Source organism: Prionailurus bengalensis, chromosome C1 (genome assembly GCF_016509475.1).
Source record: "Prionailurus bengalensis isolate Pbe53 chromosome C1, Fcat_Pben_1.1_paternal_pri, whole genome shotgun sequence".
Taxonomy (NCBI): domain Eukaryota; kingdom Metazoa; phylum Chordata; class Mammalia; order Carnivora; family Felidae; genus Prionailurus; species Prionailurus bengalensis.
Genome location: NC_057345.1, coordinates 77,662,886 through 77,684,293, shown reverse-complemented (window position 1 = coordinate 77,684,293; position 21,408 = coordinate 77,662,886). Strand labels below are relative to the sequence as shown.

Here is a 21,408-nt window from a genome sequence, read left to right as displayed (position 1 = left end):
ATTTTTTTGAGAAGGGGGAGGGGCGGGGGGAGAGAAGAGGGGGCAAAGAATCTCCTCTTGGAGACTCCCACGGAGGAGCCCCTATGGAGCTCGATCCCACGACTGTGAGATCATGACCTGAGCTGAAATCAGGAGTCAGGTGCTCGACTGACTGAGCCACCCAAGTGCCCCATTTTTAAAAATGTTTTGAAATTCTTTTGGATTTATACCTAGAATTGGAATTTCTGGGTCATATAGTAACTCTATACTTAACTTTTTTGAGGAACTGCCAAAGTGTTTTCCAAATTAACTGCACCACTTTACAATCCCACAAATAATATGTGAGGGTTCCAGTTTCTCCACATCCTTCTTAGCAGTTGTCTTTTTTATTATAGCCAGTCTAGTAGGTGTGAGTGCCTCTCACTGATTAGCATTTTCCTAATGATTAATGATATTGGGCATCTTTTCATGTGATTATTGGCTACTTTTATATCATCTTAGGAGTGATGTCTATTCAAATCCTTTGCCTGTTTTTTTTATTGTTGAATTATAAGCATTCTTTATATATTCTTTATAAAAGTCTCTCATCAGCTATATGATTTCAAATATTTTCTCCCATTCTTTGTGTTTTTTTCACTTTTTAAAGCAATTTTTTAATGTTTATTTATTTTTGAGAGAGAGAGACAGACAGACAGACAGACAAACAGAACCAGAGACAGAGCATGAGCAGGGGAGGGGCAGAGAGAGAAGGAGACAGAATCCGAAGCAGGCTCCAGGCTCTGAGCTGTCAGCACAGAGCCTGACATGGGGCTTCAACTCATGAACCATGAGATCATGACCTGAGCTGAAGTTGGACACTTAACCGACTGAGCCACCCAGGAGCCCCTATTTTTCACTCTTTATCAGCATAAAAGTTTTTAATTTTGATGAGGTCCAGTTTATCTGATTTTTCTTTTGTTCCTTTGACTTTTGGTGTCGTATCCAAGAAACCATTCCCTAACCAAGGTTGTAAAGATTAACTACTACATTTTCTTCTAAGATTTTTATAGTTTTAGCTCTTACGTTTAGGTCTGTGATCTATTTTGAGTTAACTTATATAATGCAAGGTAGAAGTCCAACTTCATTTTTTTTTTTGTATGTAGATATTCAGTTGTTCTACACCATTTGTTGAAAAAACTATTCTTTCCCCATTGAATGTCATAGCACTTTCATTGAAAATCAGTTGACCGTAAATGTAAAGTCTGGGGGGTTTTCTGAACCCAGCAAGTTCTCTGAATCTCTGGTACCAATGGGTGTCCAACAATTCAATTCTATATTCACACTAACTCCTAGAGTTAGCATTACACCCTATATGTTAAGGACTCAGTTCCATAAGACTGCCCCATTTCAGATGCCATCCACAAATAGGGTGCCAGGCTACCCACATTTCTGCCCTGCAGACTACAAATTTAGGGTTCCCATAATCCCCACATTAGGTTTAATAACTTGTTAGAATGACTTATAAAACTCAGGAAAACACCATACTTATGTCTACCGCTTCATTATAAAGGATACTATTCAGAAACAGTCAAATGGAAGAGACGCATAGAGCAAGATATTCAGAAGGAGGGTGTGTAGAGCTTCCATGCCTCTCCAGGTACATTACCCTCTGAGCACATTGGTTTGTTCACCACCTTGGAAGTTCTCTGAACCCCCTGTCATTTAGGGGTTTTTCCTTTATGGTAGTTTCATTAGATAGGCATGATTGATAAAATCATTGGCCATTGGTGATTGAACTGCCTCTCCATCACTCTCCCTTCCTTGGATGCCATAGGTGAGGCTGAAAATTCAATCCTCTAATCAAAGTTTATTTTTTCTGGCAGTTAACCCCAATCCTGAAACTATGTGGGGGTCCTTCAAGATTCACCTCATTAGCATAAACTCAGGTGGGATTGAAAGGGGTTGTCATGAATAACAAATGATGCTTCTCTTACTCCTATTACACAGAAAATTCTAAGGGTTTTGGGAGCTCTGTGCCAGGAACTGAGGACAAAGTGAATACATATTTCCTATTATGCTAAATAGGAAATGTCCTACTATACTAAATAGTTAACTGTATGCTAAATAAAGGTTTATTTCTGGACTCTGAATTCTATTCCATTAACCAACATGTCTGTCCTTATGACTTGCATAAGGGCATATCCCACACTGTCTTGATTGCTGTAGCTTTGTTGTAAAGTTTCGGATTGAGATGTGTGAATCCTCCAATTTTGTTCCTTTTTTCAAGAATTTTTTTTGGCTCCTCTGGGTTCTTTGCATTTTCATATGAATGTTATGATAAACTGGTCAATTTCTGCAAAGAAGCCAGCTGGAATTTTGATAGGGATTGTGTCAAATCTGTAGATCAACTTGAAGAATATTGGCATCTTAATAACATTAAGCCTTCCATTATGTGAATATGGGATATCTTTCCATTTATTTAGTTTTTATTTAGTTTCTTTCAATGATGTTGTGAGGTTTTCAGTAGACAGGTCATACTTACTTTGTTAAATATATTCCTAAGTATTTTTTTCTTTTCGATACTTTTTAAAATAAAATAAAAATTTTTTTTCAGATTGTACATCGCAAGTGTATAGACATCAGCAATTGATTTTGGTATATATTGATTTTTGTATCTGCAATCTTGGTGATGATGACTCTGAATTTTATTTTTTTTTTAAATGTTTCTTAGAGAGAGCGAGAGAGAGAGAGCGTGCGTGTGCACGTGAGCTGGAGAGAGGCACAGAGAGATGGGGAGAGAGAATCCCAAGCAGGCTCCACACTGTCAGCACAGAGCCCAACATAGGATTCGTTCTTATGAACTGCGAGATCATGACCTGGGCCGAAATCAAGAGTCAGGCACTTAACTGACTGAGCTGCCCAAGCACCTCCTCCCTTTTTTTTTTTTGTGACACTGAATTTTAATGTTCAAGTATTATATCATCCACCTAACTGCTTTTTCTAGGAGTGTTCCCCTGCCTAGCTGCAATTATTTAAAAATTTTTTTAATGTTTATTTATTTTTGAGAGAGAGAGAGAGAGTGAGCAGGGCAAGGGCAGAAGAGAAGGAGACACAGAATCCGAAGCAGGCTCCAGGCTCTGAGATGTCAGCACAGAGCCTGATGCGGGGCTCGAACCCACGAACTGTGAGATCATGACCTGAGCCGCGGTCGTATGCTTAACCGACTGAGCCACCCAGACGCCCCTCCAGCTGCAATTATTTTATTTTATTTTTTAAAAAATGTTTATTTGTTTTGGAGAGAGAGAGAGAGAGAGAGGCAGAGTGCAAGCAGGGGAGGGGCAGAGAGAGGGAGACACAGAATCTGAAGCAGGTTCCAGGCTCCGAGCTGTCAGCACAGAGCCGTATGCGGGGCCTGAACTCACAAACAGTGAGATCATGACCTGAGCTGAAGTCGGACCCTTAACTGACTGAGCCACCTATGTGCCCCAAGCTGCAATTATTTTAAAAAGTACATGGATTCATCCAGGATTGAGGTTTTGCAAGATAAGTATGTTAAAAGGATAAAGGAGAATTGGAGTTTAGAATATTGGTAAAAAAGAGTGGTCAAAAAGATAGGCCATGGAATCTAAGTTCATTAAAGATATATGAGAAAAGAGAAGGGAAGATAGTTTGGGAGAAAATAAAGAGGTTCATTAAAGTAAATTTGTTTTTGTTTTTGTTTTTGTTTTACCTCATTGGTACCTTGTGCAAACAAGCTAAAAGGATAAGAGGTTGTGGTCAGAGAATGATATATCAGAATGATTGATTTGAGAGGAGGAGCAGTTCTGGATAATGACAGTGTTTAAGATGATAGAATAGGTGGATGAGATTGTTTGAAGAAGAGAGCCACTGGAGATGAATGCCTAAGAAATGGAGGGGAGGGGATTTTGAATGGCTCATCTACGTGAATGTTGAAGTAACGCAGATAGTGGCAGAATTTGAGATTGAGAGGAAAAGATTCTAAAGTGACCAGAGGTTAATATATGATAAATGCCATGAGGAGGGTTGCAAGGTGGTGTAACTAGATAGCATAGATACTTTTGTAAGACAATGGAAGAATAATGATGCAGATTTAGGGTGGAGGAGGCACAGACTCTCAACCCTCAAGTACATTGGATGTGGAAGATTTAACAGTTTCTCCTTAAGATTTGAAGAAGCAAGAGTTTTTTAGGGTAATGCAATATTTTTGTTAAGATCAGGAAGTAACTGTAACAATCAGTGAAGAAGCTGAGAACATGGAGGAGTATATGGATTGGCAGTTCTAGAGGAACTAGGAAGAATCTGAGGTCTAGAGAATTTAGGTAACTAGCACATGGATAATATTTTACTGTTTGAAAAACTTATTTTTAACTTTAAAGTCACACAGCTAGAAAGTAGAGAGCTTTAGATTGATTGATTGATTGATTTATTTTAAAAAAATTTTTTAACATTTATTCATTTTTGAAAGGCAGAGAGAGACAGAGCGCGGACGGGGGAGGGGCAGAGAGAGAGGGAGACACAGAAACAGAAGCAGGCTCCAGGCTCCAGGCTGTCAGCACAGAGCCCCACGCGGGGCTCGAACTCATGGACCGCGAGATCACGCCCTGAGCCGAAGTCAGCTGCTTAACCGACTGAACCACCCAGGTGCCCCGAGAGCTTTAGATTTAAACCCAGGTTTTTCTGAGGCACCGGGGTGGCTCAGTAGGTTGAGTGTAAGACTTCAGCTCAGGTCATGATCTTGTGGCTCGTGGGTTCGTGCTCCACATCGGGCTCTGTGCTGACAGCTCAGAGCCTGGAGCCTGCTTTGGATTCTGTGTCTCCCTCTCTCTCTGCCCCTTTCTTGCTCATGCTGTGTCTCTCTGTCAAAAATAAATAAACATCAAAAAATAAAAATAAACTCAGGTTTTTCTGACTCCAAAGTCTATGCTTTTAACTGAAAATGACAGCATACAGCAAGGAGTTATCCTGTGGCATAAGTTGTTTTTCTTGTCCTCGATACTATTTCATAATCAGATTCTATTATATTATCCAAGGCTAACCATCTGCTTTTGAATTTTCTATCTTCAAAGAGAGCTGCTAACTGAGGGTTGATGGGGGGTGGGAGGGAGGGGAGGGTAGGTGATGGGTATTGAAAAGGACATCTTTTGGGATGAGCACTGGGTGTTGTATAGAAACCAATTTGACAATAAATTTCATATATTAAAAAATAAATAAACATTTTAAAAAGAGCTGCTAGTGTTGGAGGATGCGTACCTACAGTTTTCTCTCAAATGTATTTCTCAATCTATAGTGTTTTTAAAGACTCATTCTTTCTTATATGGAAACATGTCATTAAAACTAATAGTAGGGACACCTTAGTGGCTCAGTTGGTTGAGTGTCCAACTTTGGCTCAGGTCATGGTCTTGTGGTTTCTGAGTTCAAGCCCCATATCAGGCTCCATGCTGACAAGTTTTGTCTGCCTCTCTCTCTGCCGGTCCCCTGCTTGTGCTCTCTCTCTCTCAAAAATAAATAATAATAACAATTTTTTTTAACTGATGGTAAAAATAATTTAGAAGATGTCCTGTATTTGCACAATACTTGTTTGGGTGTCATTTCTTACAGAATTCTGATACCTGCTGTCATCCCTATTATTTACTTTGTAAATGTTATATTAAGAAATTAATGGTCACTTCGTCCCTTAGGGCCCTGGTGAACAAATTAGTTGGTGGGTTGTCTTTTGATCAGTTGAATATAATAAATTACTATCCCAAAGATGGCCTGTGTTTTCTAGAACTTTGCAAAAAAAAAAAAAAATGTTTCTTTGCAAAGTATTCTTGACTTCCATACTTCTTTAGTATTTCTATACTAAAATGATTATTGGATATTTGGGACATTGATGCAGTTACTGACAAGAGGCCGCAATACCTGTCTCTGTGGGCCTCTCCATAAAGTTGCCTGCGTATTCTCATGATGTAGTGGCTAGCTCCTCTGAGACTGAATGATCCAAGAGACCATGCAGAAGTGACAGTATTGTTTATGACCTAGCCTTGGAAGTCACACACTTGCACTTCCATCATATTCTTCTAGTCTGATGAGTCAGCCCTGACTTGAAGTCCTAGCTTGAAAAGGGTGTGCATAGCAGGAGACAGGGATCATTGGGGCTGTCTTGAAGGTTGGCTACTACAAATGGATTTATTTGGGTTTTAGAAAAGTGAAAAGACATAATTCAGTGGTAAATTTAGCAAGTCATATTTTAGGGGAGTGATTGAATTTAATGTTTGAATAAACCACAGTCTATGAATATTTTTAAAGGGACCAATTTTATGTTAGTTTTTTCCATTCTAAGCAGCTGTTACAAGTGCAAATGTGGTTTTTTTTGTGTTTTTTTTTTTTTTTTGCAGATTATTTAAAATATCTGACCACATACATGAGGATGTTTATTCTAATGACAGTACAAACCTGGACTTTCCTGTTGCTTCAGTGAAAATTGCCCCAACAGAAATGAACAAAGGGGAATCATGGAAATGTAGCAATAATAAGCAGAGACATCAATATTCAGACATTAACATGTTTACAGCAAGTGACGTTTTTTCTCATTCTGAAATCAGAGAAGACATATTCAAAGCACCAACTTTTTCAGTTACATCCCAGCCTCATGAAGTTCAAGGTAATTCCTTGTTTTTTTTAGTTAATTTTAAAACAGTACAAACAAGTCTATGTTTCTCAGCATAAGGAAAAGTTAAAAAATAGTAAATTTGAGTAGATTATCTATGTAGTTTTTGCATTTCTTTATCATACTGTATTTTTTTAACTATGATATAGGGGCACCTGGCTGGCTCAGTCAGTAGAGCATGTGACTCTTGATATCAGGGTCATGAGTTCAAGCCCCATGTTGGGCATGGAGCCTACTTAAAAAATAAAACTACAATTTAATATTTTTTAACTGCGCGCTCAGTAAAAAGTTATGCTACTTTTATTGAAGCAGTTTGTATGGAAGAGGTTAAAAAATACCTATATAAATATGTATAATTTTTTTTTTTTAGGAGTAACAGAAAATGATTTAGATTCCTTGAAGGCTATCACAGAAATCCGTATCCTTTAAGTTATTTTACTACAACAGCTTTATATTTGAAATCATAATTTGTAAACATGCTGTTTCATTGTGTCTATGTTTATTTTGGTTGACAAAGAAAAAGAGGGGAAAGTAAATTTTTGGGGTCATATTAGAGACCCAACGCGTGTGATAGTCAGTGCTACTCAGAGTGTGGTCTGCAGACTGTGCCAATTTGTGAACTGCTTGTTACCAGTGACAAGTTATCTTTGTGACAAGATAAGTACAAAAACAAGTTTTGTGTTATTGGCTAAACTCTTAGCATATTTACTTACAAATAGATACACATAATTTCTTATACTTTGGGTAAGGAGAGCATATTGGGATAAACATAGGTAGGGGAAATAAATGAGAGTGGGACATTCTGTGGATTGGGAACATTTTTACAAATCTAGTATTTTTTTTTAAAGAAATTTGTAGTTTCTACCTATAATCTGATTTACATGTCTGGGCATTTCCAATATAAATATTTTGAGTACATATGTGTGTTCTGGAGGTAACATCCTCTTTGCTTTTTTGATAACCTGTGTATGTCTGTAACACAGTGTACTTACTGTTTTTTTTAATTATAATTCATCAGCTGTGACTATTGTGTTTCCCTATGACCTATGAACTCCTTGAAGACAAGGGCCATCCCTTATTTATCTTACTATCGCCAAATACGTTGAAAAGCAGGTAAAGTAAGGAAGTTGTTCTGGCAAAAAAGTAGCCATGTGTGAGGATGAGGGTAGAATAATATGGAATATGTTAGAAAGGCCAAGCATTCCAGTTTGGCTGAAATGAAAGCTATGATTCCAGGACTAGTCAGAAATAATGATTGATATGTATCCAGGATCAGGTTATTTAGTGCCATGGATACCAAGGTGAAGAGGTTTTTTTTTGTTTTGTTTTGTTTTTGGTTTGTTTTTGTTTTTTAATTAAGCACTTAGGAGAAACCATGCAGTATTTTTTTTTAATTTTAAAAAAATTTTTTTTTAATTTTTGAGGCAGGGAGAGACAGAGCATGAACAGGGGAGGGTCAGAGAGAGGGAGACACAGAATCTGAAACAGGCTCCAGGCTCTGAGCTGTCAGCACAGAGCCTGACGCGGGGCTCGAACTCACGGACCGCGAGATCATGACCTGAGCCGAAGTCAGCCGCTTAACTGACTGAGCCACCCAGGCGCCCCAACCATGCAGTATTTTTGAGCAGGTCAAGTTATGTCATCAAAATCATGCTTTAGGAATATAGAATTAATGACTCAAAGCTAGGGAAGGCTCTAGACTCCACAAAAGTTGTTGTCTAGGTGGCAAAACAGAAAGTGAAATCCAGATATTGGGCAGTTAAGTTGGAGGAATCTAGAGGAGAGTGATTCTAATCCTGGGTACTCAGGGGATTGAGACAATTCTGAAGTATAGTTAGAAAATATTTTCCTGACTCATCATGAAATTTTGCCTCCAATGCAGATAACTGAACTAAGTTAGAATGAGGGGAAGGAACAGTAAAGGGTATACATGATGATATCATAACTTCAGATATAGCTAGCCTTTAGTGCTTCTGTTCAGCATGATGTCTCAATCCTGCTATACTTTCTTCTCCCTGGTGATCTAAATATGGTTGGAACATAGGAAATAGGTTAGCTTTAAATAGTTAAAGTTAGTTTCATTAGCTGTATGATGGGAAAGTCTTCTTATCCCTAGAATTTGCCATGATATGACACTTTTGAAGAGTTTTAAAGACTTTCATGCTATATTAGCACAGCTAAAGTTCTGTTGTTTTTGAAGAACAAAAAAAAGTCCAACATAGCTAGAGGAGATTAGTCAGATGCAAGAGTAGTAGGATATGAGGTCAGAATCACAAAGATGGAGAGGAGAGGCAAGATCATGTAGGGCCTTGTAGCCATATGCTTTAAGAGAAAGCAGGGAATTTGAGCAGAGAAGTAATACGTTCTGATTTAACTTTTCAACAAGATCACTTACTACAATCCATCAATTTTTATAGATCTTCATAAAAATATAATTGCTTAAATAATAATGTATTTGTATTTTTAGATATATTATCTATTTTATGTCTCTTAATAGATTATAACAGCTTCCATTGTAGGAACTCACTTTTCTTCTTTATAGCTTCCCCCAGCTTTCTAAATCTAGTTATGTATTTTGCATATAGTGTTTAATAGATGTAGTTGATAGATGTGACTCAGATTGAGAAGAATACCATGTAAATACAAGTATCTTCCAAACTGACAACAGGCTCACCTTGGAGAGGGGACAGTCTATTCTCCGTATCTACTAATATTTTTGAGCTTTCTTACAGAGGAAGTACAGTGTAAGTTCTTATTCAGCCAGTATGCTGATTAATTGCATTTAAATCCACCACTTAGTACAACCAAATTGTTGATAACAAAGGGATTCAGGGTTAGGTGACCAGAAACCCACATCAGGTAATGAAACACAGTCAACATTAAAAAGTGAAATTTGGGGGACACCTGGGGCCCAGTCGGTTAAGCGTCCAACTTCGGCTCAGGTCATGGTCTCATAGTTCGTGAGTTTGAGCCCCATGTTGGGCTCTGTGCTGACAGCTCAGGGCCTGGAGCTTGCTTTGGATATCTCATTGTTGCTTTAATTTGCATTTCCTTGATGATTAGTGATGTTGAAATCTTTTTCATGTATTGTTGACCATTTGTGTCTTCTTTGGAAAAATATCTATTCAGGTCCTTTGCTCCTTTTTAAATTGCTCTACAGAAGCTTTTTAGTTTGAAGTAGTACACTTGTTTATTTTGCATTTTTGCCCTTGCCTTTTTTCTTTAATTTCAGAGAGAGAGAGAGAGAGAGAGAGAGAGAGCACGCAAGCAGGGGAGAGGGACAGAAGGAGAGAGAGAGATAATCGTAAGCAGGCTCCATGCTCAGTGTGGAGCCCAACACAGGGCTCAATCCCAAGACCCTGGGATCATGACCTGAACTGAAGTCAAGAGTGGGACATTAAACCAACTGAGCCACCCCGGTGCCCCTTGCCTGTGGTTTTAAATCTAGAAAAATAATTGCTAAGACCAATGTAGGAGAATTTACTCCCTGTGTTTTCTTCTAGGAATTTTATAATTTCACATCTTACATTCAAGTGGTTAATCCACTTTGAGTTGATTTTTGTATCTAGGGGTCCAGTTTCATTATTTTGCATGTGGATATTCAGTTTTTCCAGTATCCTTTATTGAAGAGATCATCTTTTCCCAGTTCTTGGCTCCTTTTTTGAAAATTTATTGACCATATACACACAGATTTATTTCTAGGCTATCTCTTCTGTTTCATTGATCTAGGTGTCTGGTTTTTATGCCAATACCATCCTGTTTTTGATTACTGTAGCTCTGTAATACAGTTTGAAATCAAGAAGTGTAATGCCTCTGGCTTTGTTCTTTCTCAAGGGTACTTTGGCTGTTCGGCATCTTTTGTAGCTCCCTGTGTGATTGCTTTTTATATTTCTCTGAAAAATACAATTGCAATTTTGATAAGAATTGCATTGAATCTGTAGATTGCTTTGGCAATTTACAATTTAGCAATATTCTTGAGTCCTTGAAGAGATATCTTACCATTTATTTGTGTCTTCACTTTCTTTCATCAGCATCTTCTAGTTTTCAATGTACAGATCTTTTGTCCCCTTGGTTAAATTTATTCCTTAGTATTTTGGTTTTTGATGCTATTATAAATGGGATTGTTTTCTTCATTTCTCTTGCTGATATTTTGTTATTAGTGTAAGGAAATGCACCTGATTTTTGTGTATTTATTTTGGTTTTGTTTGTTTGTTTGTTTGTTTGTTTTTTCAACGTTTATTTATTTTTGAGACAGAGACAAAGCATGAACGGGGGAGGGTCAGAGAGAAGGAGACACAGAATTCGAAACAGGCTCCAGGCTCTGAGCTGTCAGCACAGAGCCCGACGTGGGGCTCAAACTCACGGACCGCGAGATCATGACCCGGGCCAAAGTCGGCCACTTAACCGACTGAGCCACCCAGGCGCTCCTGTGTATTTATTTTGTATCCTGCAACTTCACTGAATTTATTAGTTCCAATAATATTTTGATGGAGTCTTTAGGATTTTCTCTATATTATATCAGGTTGTCTGCAAATAGAGACTGTTTTACTTCTTCCTTTTCAATTTGGATAACTTTCATTTATCTTTCTTGCCTAAATGCTTTGGTTAGGATTGCCATTACTATGTTGAATAAAAGTGGTGAAACAGGGCATCCTTGTCTTGTTTCTAATCTTAGACAAAAAGCTTTCAGCTTTTTACCCATTGAATATGTTAGCTGTGGGCTTGTCATATATGGCCTTTATTATATCGAGGTACATTCTTTACCTAGTTTCTAGAGAGTTTTTTATCATGAAAAAAATACTGCATTTGTCAAATGCTTTTTCTGCATCTATTGATATGATCATATGATTTTTATCTTTAAGTTTTTTTTTTAAATTAAGCTCTATGCCCAATGTGGGGCTTGAACTCATGACCCTGAGGTCAGAAATCACATGCTCTACCAATTGAGGCAGTCAGGCACCCCTATCTTTAACTTTTTAATGTGGGAGTATCTTGCTGATTGATTTGTGGATGTTGCACCATCTTTGTATCCCATAAATAAATTACATTTGTTCATGATGTATGATTCTTTTAATGTGCTGTTGAATTTAGTTTGCTAATATTTTATATAAGATTTCTGCATCTATGTTCATTAGGGATATTGGCCTGTAATTTTCTTTTTTTGTAGTATCCTGGCTTTGGTATCTGTGTAAAATAAGTCCCTTAAGCTATCTTAATTTTTTTTTTCATTCTTTTCTCATTTTGCTCCTTTGACTGGATTTTTCAGTTCCCTTATTGTACTCATTAGCTTTATGATTTCTGTTTGATACTTTTTTGTATCTTCTATGACTTTGTTGATATTCTCACTTTGTTTATGCATTGCTCTCCTAACCTTGGTGAGCATCTTTATGCATTTTTTAAAAATATTGAGTAAATCACTTATCTCTATTTCATTGAGTTTTGTTTCTGGAGATTTATCTTGTTCTTTTGTTTGGAACATATTCCCATTTCTTCACTTAACTCTCTGTGCTGCTGGTTTCTACACACTCGATAAAATATCTGCCTCTCTCAGTCTTGACAGGGTGAGCCTCATCAATTAACCTAACCCAAGCTTCTAGCTGCCTTTCAGACCATTTTGATTGCCCAACTTACTGTCTTTGTTCTTAGTGGCTTCTAGAAGTTGAGGGTGTGCCAAAATTTATCAGTGTCCCAAAGGGGAGGGTTGTAATTGGCATCTAGGTGCAAACTAATTAGAAGCCAGGACCTGAGGCAGCAGCTGAGAAAGTCTGCAGTGGAAATCCTTTCTAGGTGGAAACTAGAGATGAACATTTTTGCTGCTTTCTCTGCACCAAGCCTAGATGTGTACCTGTAGAGGAATGGAAGTTGTTCCTGTGTCCATTTAAGAATTGATTATTTGTGGGGGTGCCAGGGTGGCTTAGTCAGTTAAGCATCTGACTCTTGATTTCGGTTCAGGTCGTGGTTTCATGGTTTGTGAGATCGAGCCCCATGTCAGACTCTGTGCTGGGTGTGGAGCCTGATTGAAATTTTTTCTCCCCCTCTCCCTCTGCCCCTCTGCCCTGCTCATGCGCGCGCTCTCTCTCTCTCTCTCTCTCTCTCAAAAAAAAAAAAAAAAAAAAAGAATTATTTGTTTGCTATAGTCCTATGGGACTCATGAATGCAAGCCCTTTTGGTTTACAGAGTTAGGTGTTTGGGGATTTTATCCCTTGGGTGGGAGCCTTAAAGGTTGGAGCTATAGCTGTGTGGTCTGAAATCTTTGCTCCTGAGAGAGAAGCTGGGACTTGAGAGTTCCTTCCCAATTGTATGGTGCTGTGCCAAGGATGGGATTTAGGGTAAGAGTTGTCTCAGCCTTTCCTACCTTCATCATAGGTATTTTCATTTACCCAATGTGTATAAGTCACTTAAATAATTTTTGAACTTTTTTCAAAATTGCTCCATGTGTAGCTATGTATTTGGTGCATCTGTGACAGGAGGTGAAGTTAAAGAGCCACTTGCTCTGTTGGTCCTTTCCTCTATACCTATTAATTCCTTTCTTATGATGTTAAAATAGCAAGTATTAAGGTCTCATTATTAAATACTGTCAGTTAATTAACTGAATTTTAAAATTAAAAGTAACCAATTCTTAAAATTCTGAAATATTTGACTCCTTAATGCTATTCTAAGCATCAAAATTTAGAAGTATTTTCAAAGAATTCCCATATTTTAACTATATACAGTCCAAAGCCTTTGATGATGTAAGTATTTTATTCTGATTTTTACTTATCTGCCTCTTCTTACTAGATAGTGTGTTCTTTAAGGGCAAGGACTAGATAACATTCATCTTTATGTTTCTAGTGCTATGCTCAGTGACTGGTACATTGCAGGAACTCAAAAACTGTTTGCTAAATGAATGCATGTGATTTTCATAGGTGGGTTTGTTTACATTTATTATATTTCTAAAAATTTCTCTGGAAACGAAAGAAATTATTTTCTTCTAGGTCTGACATATTACTTTCACATATAAAATAAAATGATAAATTATTAATAGGTTTTTTTGAGAGTTGTAGGTCTAGAACAAGGTTAGAATTTTAATAAGCTTAGAGGTAGAAATAATTTGAATTATTATTCCAGAGAGTCTTTCTTACATATTTTCTAACAAATCGAGAGTGTGAATGAAAAATTCTATATATATCATGATTGATTAAATTTTTTTTTTTAGCTTCTTTACACAGATAGAAATTTTGTGATTTGTGCTCCAACTGGTTCTGGGAAAACTGTAATGTTTGAACTAGCTATAACAAGATTGTTAATGGAAGTACCATTGCCATGGTCAAACATTAAAATTGTTTATAGTAAGTATTTATATATTGTAAGAGTGATTAATTATAATAATGAAAAACCACTAAGGCAAAAGTAAGAAATAAATTCAAGTTCAAGCCATAGGAATTAATATTTGGTTCTCCATACATTTTTAATGAAGACACATCACATTTGCTCTTGTCTGTTATATTAAATTCAACACACATTTTCCCAGAGTTGTAAATAAAAAGTAAAATTTGAATTGAGTATTTGACCTTTACAAGTTTATTTTTAAAAGGACAACAAAATGAACAATAAATTGAAACATTTTGTAATTCTAAAAATTTCCATAGGAACCTCTACTCTCCTTTCTTAGGTATATATGTATTTAAAATTTTTCATCAAAGTAATTTATGTACATGGTTAAAAAAATCAATTATCACAGAAAGGCTTGTAATGAAGACCAGTCATCTCCTGCCTTACCTTTCTTCATTCTTAGTTACAGTTCCCTGAGCACTTACTTCTTTTTCTTAGTTCAGTTTGGTTATTACATATCTCTAAATAATATGTTTATATTATTAACTCTCAATTAATAAATATTACACAGCACCTGGATGTATAGTTTTATCCTAATTTTATTAACCAATGTTTGTGAAAGTAATTTTAAAACTGTACTGACATTCAAAGTAAATATCTCGTATTGTTATAGTGGCACCAATAAAAGCCCTGTGTAGTCAGCGTTTTGATGATTGGAAAGAAAAATTTGGATCAATAGGATTGAATTGTAAAGAACTCACTGGAGATACAGTAATGGATGACCTATTTGAGATTCAGCATGCCCATATAATAATGACAACTCCAGTAGGTGTTATTTATACTCTTATTTTTTTGGTTTATTAGAAAATATGTTTCTCTTCACCAAGAATAAAAGTTAAAAGAAAATACAAAGTAGAAGAATATATTTGCAATGTAAAACAAACAAACATAAAAAGTACTAGTGTTCAGGTTATATAAAGAATACTTACTAATCAGCAGTAAAAGACAAATTACCAAATGGGAAAAATAAGAAAAAGATATGAATAAGCAATTTGTTATTTAGGATAATTTGTAATGATACTTTTTGCTTGCTTTCTTTTATCCAAATATTATGTATCGCAGAGGGAAGAACTTGGGAGGGCTTAAAAAGGCAATTAGACTAGAATTTTGAATATTTTTGGTTAAACTTAAAAATAAATGGGGGTTTAGTTTTTTAAGCACTTGTAAGACTATCAAAATCCTTTAAAGTGTTTTTAATCTTCACATTTTTTTCAGGATACTTTTAAGAACTAAAAGTTTGAACTAAAATATTGCCCATGATTTGTATCATGTTGAAATTTTTTATAGATATCTTATAGTTCTTTATCCTGTTAAGCCACTTGCATTTTTTCTCTAGGAAAAATGGGATAGCATGACTAGAAAATGGAGAGACAACTCTTTGGTCCAGCTGGTTAGACTGTTCCTCATTGATGAGGTAGTGAACACATTTTCACTTTTAGAGATAAAGGTAAAATGATTAGAATGGATAGAAAGAAACAAGACATTTTCAACTGAACTATATGTTTTATCCCTTGAAGTGGAAAAGTTCATTTTCTTAAGGAAGAGTGATAATATTAAGGATTTTAATTGATTAAGGAATTTTTTAATTTTATAGTCAATCATTTTTTCTTGATTTCTTTCTTAGGTACATGTTGTAAAAGATGAAAATCGTGGACCAACTCTTGAAGTTGTAGTCAGCAGAATGAAAACTGTACAGTCTTTATCTCCTGCTTCAGAAAATAGCAGCACAATGATTCCAATGAGATTTGTAGCTGTATCTGCAACAATTCCAAATGCTGAGGATGTAAGTTAGAATTTTAGTCTGTCAGATTTTTTTTTAATCACTGGTGCTGGTGGAACATTTTGTCATTTTAATCTTAGAGGAAAATAAAGGGTTTTTTCCTGAAAATTTCAGAACCAGTTTAGTAGGAAAGTATGTTGTAGAAAGCTATGGCTGTATCTCATAGATATGGCAGTATTAATATTTGGTTGATTTGTTTAATAAAACATTTTTGGGATAAGTCTATTGTTTACTAATATCTAAGAGTCTTAGTTTTTATGAGTTTCAGATGCCTCATAATAACTTGACTAATAACTTGTTATGGTTGTTCTAATCAGCTGACTCTGGTTGAATAGCAAAGTACAATAGAGAATAAAATAATTGCTTAAGTGATTAGTACCCACCTTTCCACATTCTATGTGAATGGCATTATGGTAAGCACTAGCAATAGATAAAAAAGTGAAAACATATAGACCCTGAACTTGAGGATCTCATGGTTAATGGGGTACACAGACAGGTAAAGGAATAATTGTATGCCATATTATACTTGCTGTAATGAATATATATCCTAATTTTTTTCCTCAATATTTAGGGAAACTTCTTGAAAAATAATTATTATTTCTCCCTCTTATTTACTTCTCAGCTTACTATAGTATGACTGTTTTCTCCCACTACTTAGAAATTTCACAAATTGTTCCCATATTGTCTAATACAATGGAAAATTTTATCTTTATCTTTAATTTGGCACCATTAAACATTTTTTTGTTCTTAAATTGACAACTTGTTTTGTTCATGCTCAAGAATAATAAAGAAAAATTTTAAGTATATATAATCAACAGAAACCCAGTGTTTGTCATTCTAGATGTATAGGTGGAATCAAAATGTACATGCTCTTTTGTGACTTGCAAGTCACCTAGTCTTTTCCATGTCATTAAGTATTCTTTTTTAAAAAAATTTTAATGTTTATTTTTGAGAGAGAGAGAGAAACAGACAGAGTGTGAGCAGGGGAGGAGCAGAGAGAGAGGGAGACACAATCTGAAGCAGGCTCCAGGCTCTGAGCTGTTAGCACAGAGTCCGATACAGGGCTCAGACTCACAAACCACGTGATCATGACCTGAGCCAAAGTTGGATGCTTAACCGACTGAGCCATACAGGCATCCCTAAATATTCTTTTTTAATACAATTTTTGTGGTTTTATTGTAATTTATTTAGCTTTAATGATAGAAGATTATTTCCATTCTTGCTATTGTAAATGGTGCTAACATTAATATATCTTTGAAAACATGATTATTTTTCTAGGATGAACTTCTAGTGTAGAATAACTGAGTGAAAGGATATATAAAACTCTAAGGACGTAGTGCTTTCAATAAATGGTACAGGCATTTGTACTTCCACCATTAGCCATTTCTCTATTCTAGCACTGGATATTATAATAAGTTATTATTGTTATTACATTTAAATAGTTGTCACACTTTTTGTTTAAATGTACTTTACTTTAAAATTTTATACTGCTTTGATTTTTACTGAAGTAAATATTTTTAAAAAATTAATTACTTTAAGTTCTTTTTTGCAACTTGCCAGGCCATGTTCTTTACCCTTTTTCCACATTGGGATAATAAACTTTTCTTTTGATTTGTAAACAGTCATTAAATATTAGTACTCTGTAATTCTTGAAATTCTTTCCCCCTTTGTGATAATTGCTACATCTGTGAATGCTACTTTTCTATCTCTTTGTACAAATCCTCTTCCTCAATTTTCTCCTAAATTAGTGTCTTTACTCTTGGCCTTCTGCTCCTTTCAAATTAAATTCTTGTGTGATCTTATTTACACCCATGATAGTCTTGAAAATGTTTTTGTATTTCCTTCCTGTGCAACTACAATTTCCTATAAAAGCAATGGTCAGTTTCAGAGCAGGGCATGAAGTCTGATTACTAACCGGGTTATGTGACAATGAGGTCTGGTCACAATAGTTCCAGAAATTAGTGACTTCAGCATTGAGCCTGTAATGTGCTTTTGGCATTGCCATTTCTCAAGTATTTATTTACTCTTTTTTTAAAAATTGTCAGCTCTTGCCAATCTAGGCCAGCCATTACTTTGGTACTCTTTGGCTGTTACTTAGCACAACTCAAAAGTTGTGTCACCCATATCTAGGCATAGTTCTGAAAAATAGGAAGGTTATAATGATAGTGAGAAATTTAGTTTCTCTGCTGAAATCAATTTTGTAGGAAGGAAAATAAAACAAAATAATTATAATTAATTGGGAATTTATCATAGTGAAAACGGGGTATAATCTTAAAATACTGCTACTGATAATATTTACCAATATATCAATAGAGCAGTGTCAATGGAATATGTAATACTGAAAAAGACTACTTGATTACATATTTTTATACCTTGACTTTAAGGTATTCTGTTATTCGGTTATTTTTAGCCATAAAACTTCACTAGACAAAACTTTTAATGTATATTTCTGTTATTTAAAGATTGCAGAATGGCTTTCAAATGGTGAAAGACCTGCTGTATGTCTGAAAGTGGATGAGAAACATCGGCCGGTGAAACTTCGGAAAGTGGTCCTTGGATTTCCCTGCAGTAGTAACCAAACCGAATTTAAGTTTGATTTAACCCTCAACTACAAAATTGCCAATGTTATACAAACATACTCTGATCAGAAACCCACACTTGTGGTATGGATTGTTAGTTGCATATTTTTGAGTGTAGTATTCAGTTTTTAATATGATTAATCCAAGAATTATTCATTTATTTTCAGTTTTGTGCAACAAGGAAAGGTGTGCAAGAGGCTGCTTTGGTTCTTGTGAAGGATGCTAAGTTTATTATGGCTGTGGAACAGAAGCAGAGGTATTTTTTTTCTTTTTTTTGTTGGAGGTACAAAGACTTTTAGGGATTACCTTGATGAGATGAGAAATCTGGGTTCATTCCTTAACCCTTTGAAGTTACTCAACCTCTCTAAGCCTCAGTTTCCTTGTCTATAAAACAAGGATAATAGTAATTTGGAAGATCGAGAGACTGAATCTTAGTGACACTATGATCTTGTCTTTATTTCATAGCCGAGTTTCTTGAAAAATTATTCATATTGCTGTCCTCATTTTTTTTTTTTTTGCCCATTTTCAATTCAGCATCTGTTGTAATCTTTCACTAAAGCTAATTTTGCTGTTGATCTCTCAGCAGCCTCTAAAACATTTGGTCCCTCCCACCGTATTTAAAAACTCTGGACTCTGTGCTTTCAAGATCATCCTCTATCAGATTTCTTCCTACTTTGCCGGCTGCTCATTCTCAGCCCTCTTTTCACCTCTTCTATTCAGCTCTTAAATGTTGACATTCTAGAGGTTCTGTCCAAGGTTCATTCTTTCGAATTCCAAACTTCTGAGTATTTGTATCTATCACATGGGTTCAAAGAATATGCATACACTCATATTTATATATGTCTGTGAATTTATAGCTCCAACCCAGATCTCCATTCTGAGTTCCAGGTCTATAGTCCATGCCTAACTGACATCTCCAATTACATATCTATGGGCATCTCAAACTATTAGAAACTAATAGTGATTTGAACTAAGGAGGTGGCAGTGTTGATGGAGGTAAAATTATATATTTAACATATATTTAGAAGTAAAAATCAACAGGGCTTGGTAATCGATTACCTATGTGGAGGAAGGTGAGGGGGGTGTTAGTGTTAGGTTTCTGCAATGAGCAACCAGGGAGTGCAATATAATTCAGCTGGGAAACATTGGAGGAGGAGTTGGTTTGAGAGAAAGAATCATAAAATAGAATTATTTTAGATACATTGAAAGAAAAGGAATGGAATGCCATTTTGAGTTGGTGTGGACCAGGGAAAGAGACTGATGCTTACCTCAATTTGCCTTTAACTGCTCACATTCTAACAACTTCTACAAGACTTCTTTTTGTCCATCAATCCTCAGATTCTGTTACTAAGGTTTCTAAGTCTAACATCCCCAGCTATGACCTATTTTGTACTGTGGTTTCTTTAGCTTTTTATTAAATACTTTTGCTTCTGTTTTTACATATTTATTTAAAAAATTTTTTTAAATGTTTATTTATTTTTGAGAGAGAAACAGGCAGAGTGTGAGTGTGGGAGGGGCAGAGAAAGAGGGAGATACAGAATCCAAAGCAGCCTCCAGGGTCTGAGCTGTCAGCACAGAGCCTGATGTGGGGCCTGAGCTCACAGACCATGAGGTCATGACCTGAGCCAAAGTAAGATGCTTAACCCACTGAGCCACCTTTGTGCCCCTGTTTACTTATTTACTTTTGAGAGAGAGAGAGAGAGAGAGAGAGAGAGAGAGAGAGAGAGAATGAGAGAATGAGAACGTTGGAGGGGCAGAGAGAAAGGGAAAGAGAATCTTAAGCAGGTTCTGCACTGTTAGCACAGAGCCCAAAATGGGGTTCGAACTCATGAACTGTGAAATCATGACCTCAGCCAAAATCAAGAGTTGGATGCCTAACCAACTGAGCCACCCAGGCACCCCAAATACTTCTTCTGTTGTAGCATACATCCAAATAACAAAATATTTCTGTATTTTGAAATTTCTTAATTAACTTCAGGAAGTTAATTGGTAGTATTTTCATAATGAGAATGTTTCCTGACTTTTTTTTTTTTTTTAAGTTTTTATTTTAGTCAACTAGTCTGAGCCTTTGGTTCTAGTCAAGAAAACTCCTTGGCTGTTTATGTGCCATGATCAAGCACATTGGGAGACTGTATGCATCCATCAGGTCATTTTGCTAGCACAAACCTTTTCTATGATCGAATCACAATTGATAGTTTTCAAACCAGCAGCACTTGGTTTTATAACATTCTTGATTATTAATTTTCTAAATGTTATCAGTAAAGATGGTGTTTCAAAAACTGATTGACCAGGTCATTATAAAACTAGTAATAGAATAAATGTAAACTGGGTTTAAAAAAAAAAAAGTAGGTATAAAAAGACTCTAAGTAGCAATGACTAATTTGAAAACTACTTGGGTGAATAAACTAGTTGATCAAGTTGGGACATGTGACTTTTAGTGAGAAACACATGTGGCTGTCAAGCAGTGAAGCTTATTTTCTTGATCTAAAACTAACTCTGAAGGAAATTTTTAAAAACTTATAGAATTTTTTGTGTAGTGGTGGCATCATTAATACGGAATGACTATATAGCCTCCCAAAATGAATACTTAATAATTAGCATTTTGGACCTGAGCCTATTTATAGGAGTAAGGAACTGAAATAGTTAACCTTTAAGCATCCTTAAAACTAATTTCCATTCCATCCTCTCCCTTTTCCTCTGTTGTCTGCTGCACACAAAGTAGTTAATTTTGTTTCAGATAATCATTTTCTTAAACAGAAGCATGTATCATACTTCTCCTTTTCTCATTTCCCACTCTTACCAAGTAACTCAAGAAAAATTGCTCTTTTAATTCCCTGCTGTCTTCACTCTTTGTCTCTCCTTTTTTTTTTTCTTTAGCCCCCTTTTTTATTCCTGTTTTTTTCAGGAATGAAATGGTAGTGTTAGAAACAGCATGAACTTAGTGACCGTGATTTGGATTGCAGTGTTGCCACTTTACTGTCAGTGTATCATTGGGCACACCTCTCCATTTCAATTTCTTAATCAGTTTCAATTTCTTAATATGGGAGTCG

The 21,408-nt window shown here is 35.9% G+C and overlaps 1 protein-coding gene across 4 annotated transcripts in view; it reads left to right on the top strand.

Annotated features, from left to right (window-relative positions):
- The window catches only part of HFM1 (helicase for meiosis 1), an 89,430-nt gene that overhangs the window by 8,263 nt on the left and 59,759 nt on the right, over nt 1-21,408 (top strand). For all 4 annotated transcript variants that reach the window (XM_043575549.1, XM_043575546.1, XM_043575545.1 and 1 more), the window contains 9 exons: nt 6,357-6,622; nt 6,999-7,046; nt 13,289-13,359; nt 13,824-13,956; nt 14,613-14,764; nt 15,336-15,413; nt 15,624-15,782; nt 18,242-18,442; nt 18,526-18,614. In XM_043575549.1, the coding sequence (XP_043431484.1) occupies nt 6,357-6,622; nt 6,999-7,046; nt 13,289-13,359; nt 13,824-13,956; nt 14,613-14,764; nt 15,336-15,413; nt 15,624-15,782; nt 18,242-18,442; nt 18,526-18,614 (1,197 nt within the window). The remainder of the gene's footprint in view (nt 1-6,356; nt 6,623-6,998; nt 7,047-13,288; nt 13,360-13,823; nt 13,957-14,612; nt 14,765-15,335; nt 15,414-15,623; nt 15,783-18,241; nt 18,443-18,525; nt 18,615-21,408) is intronic.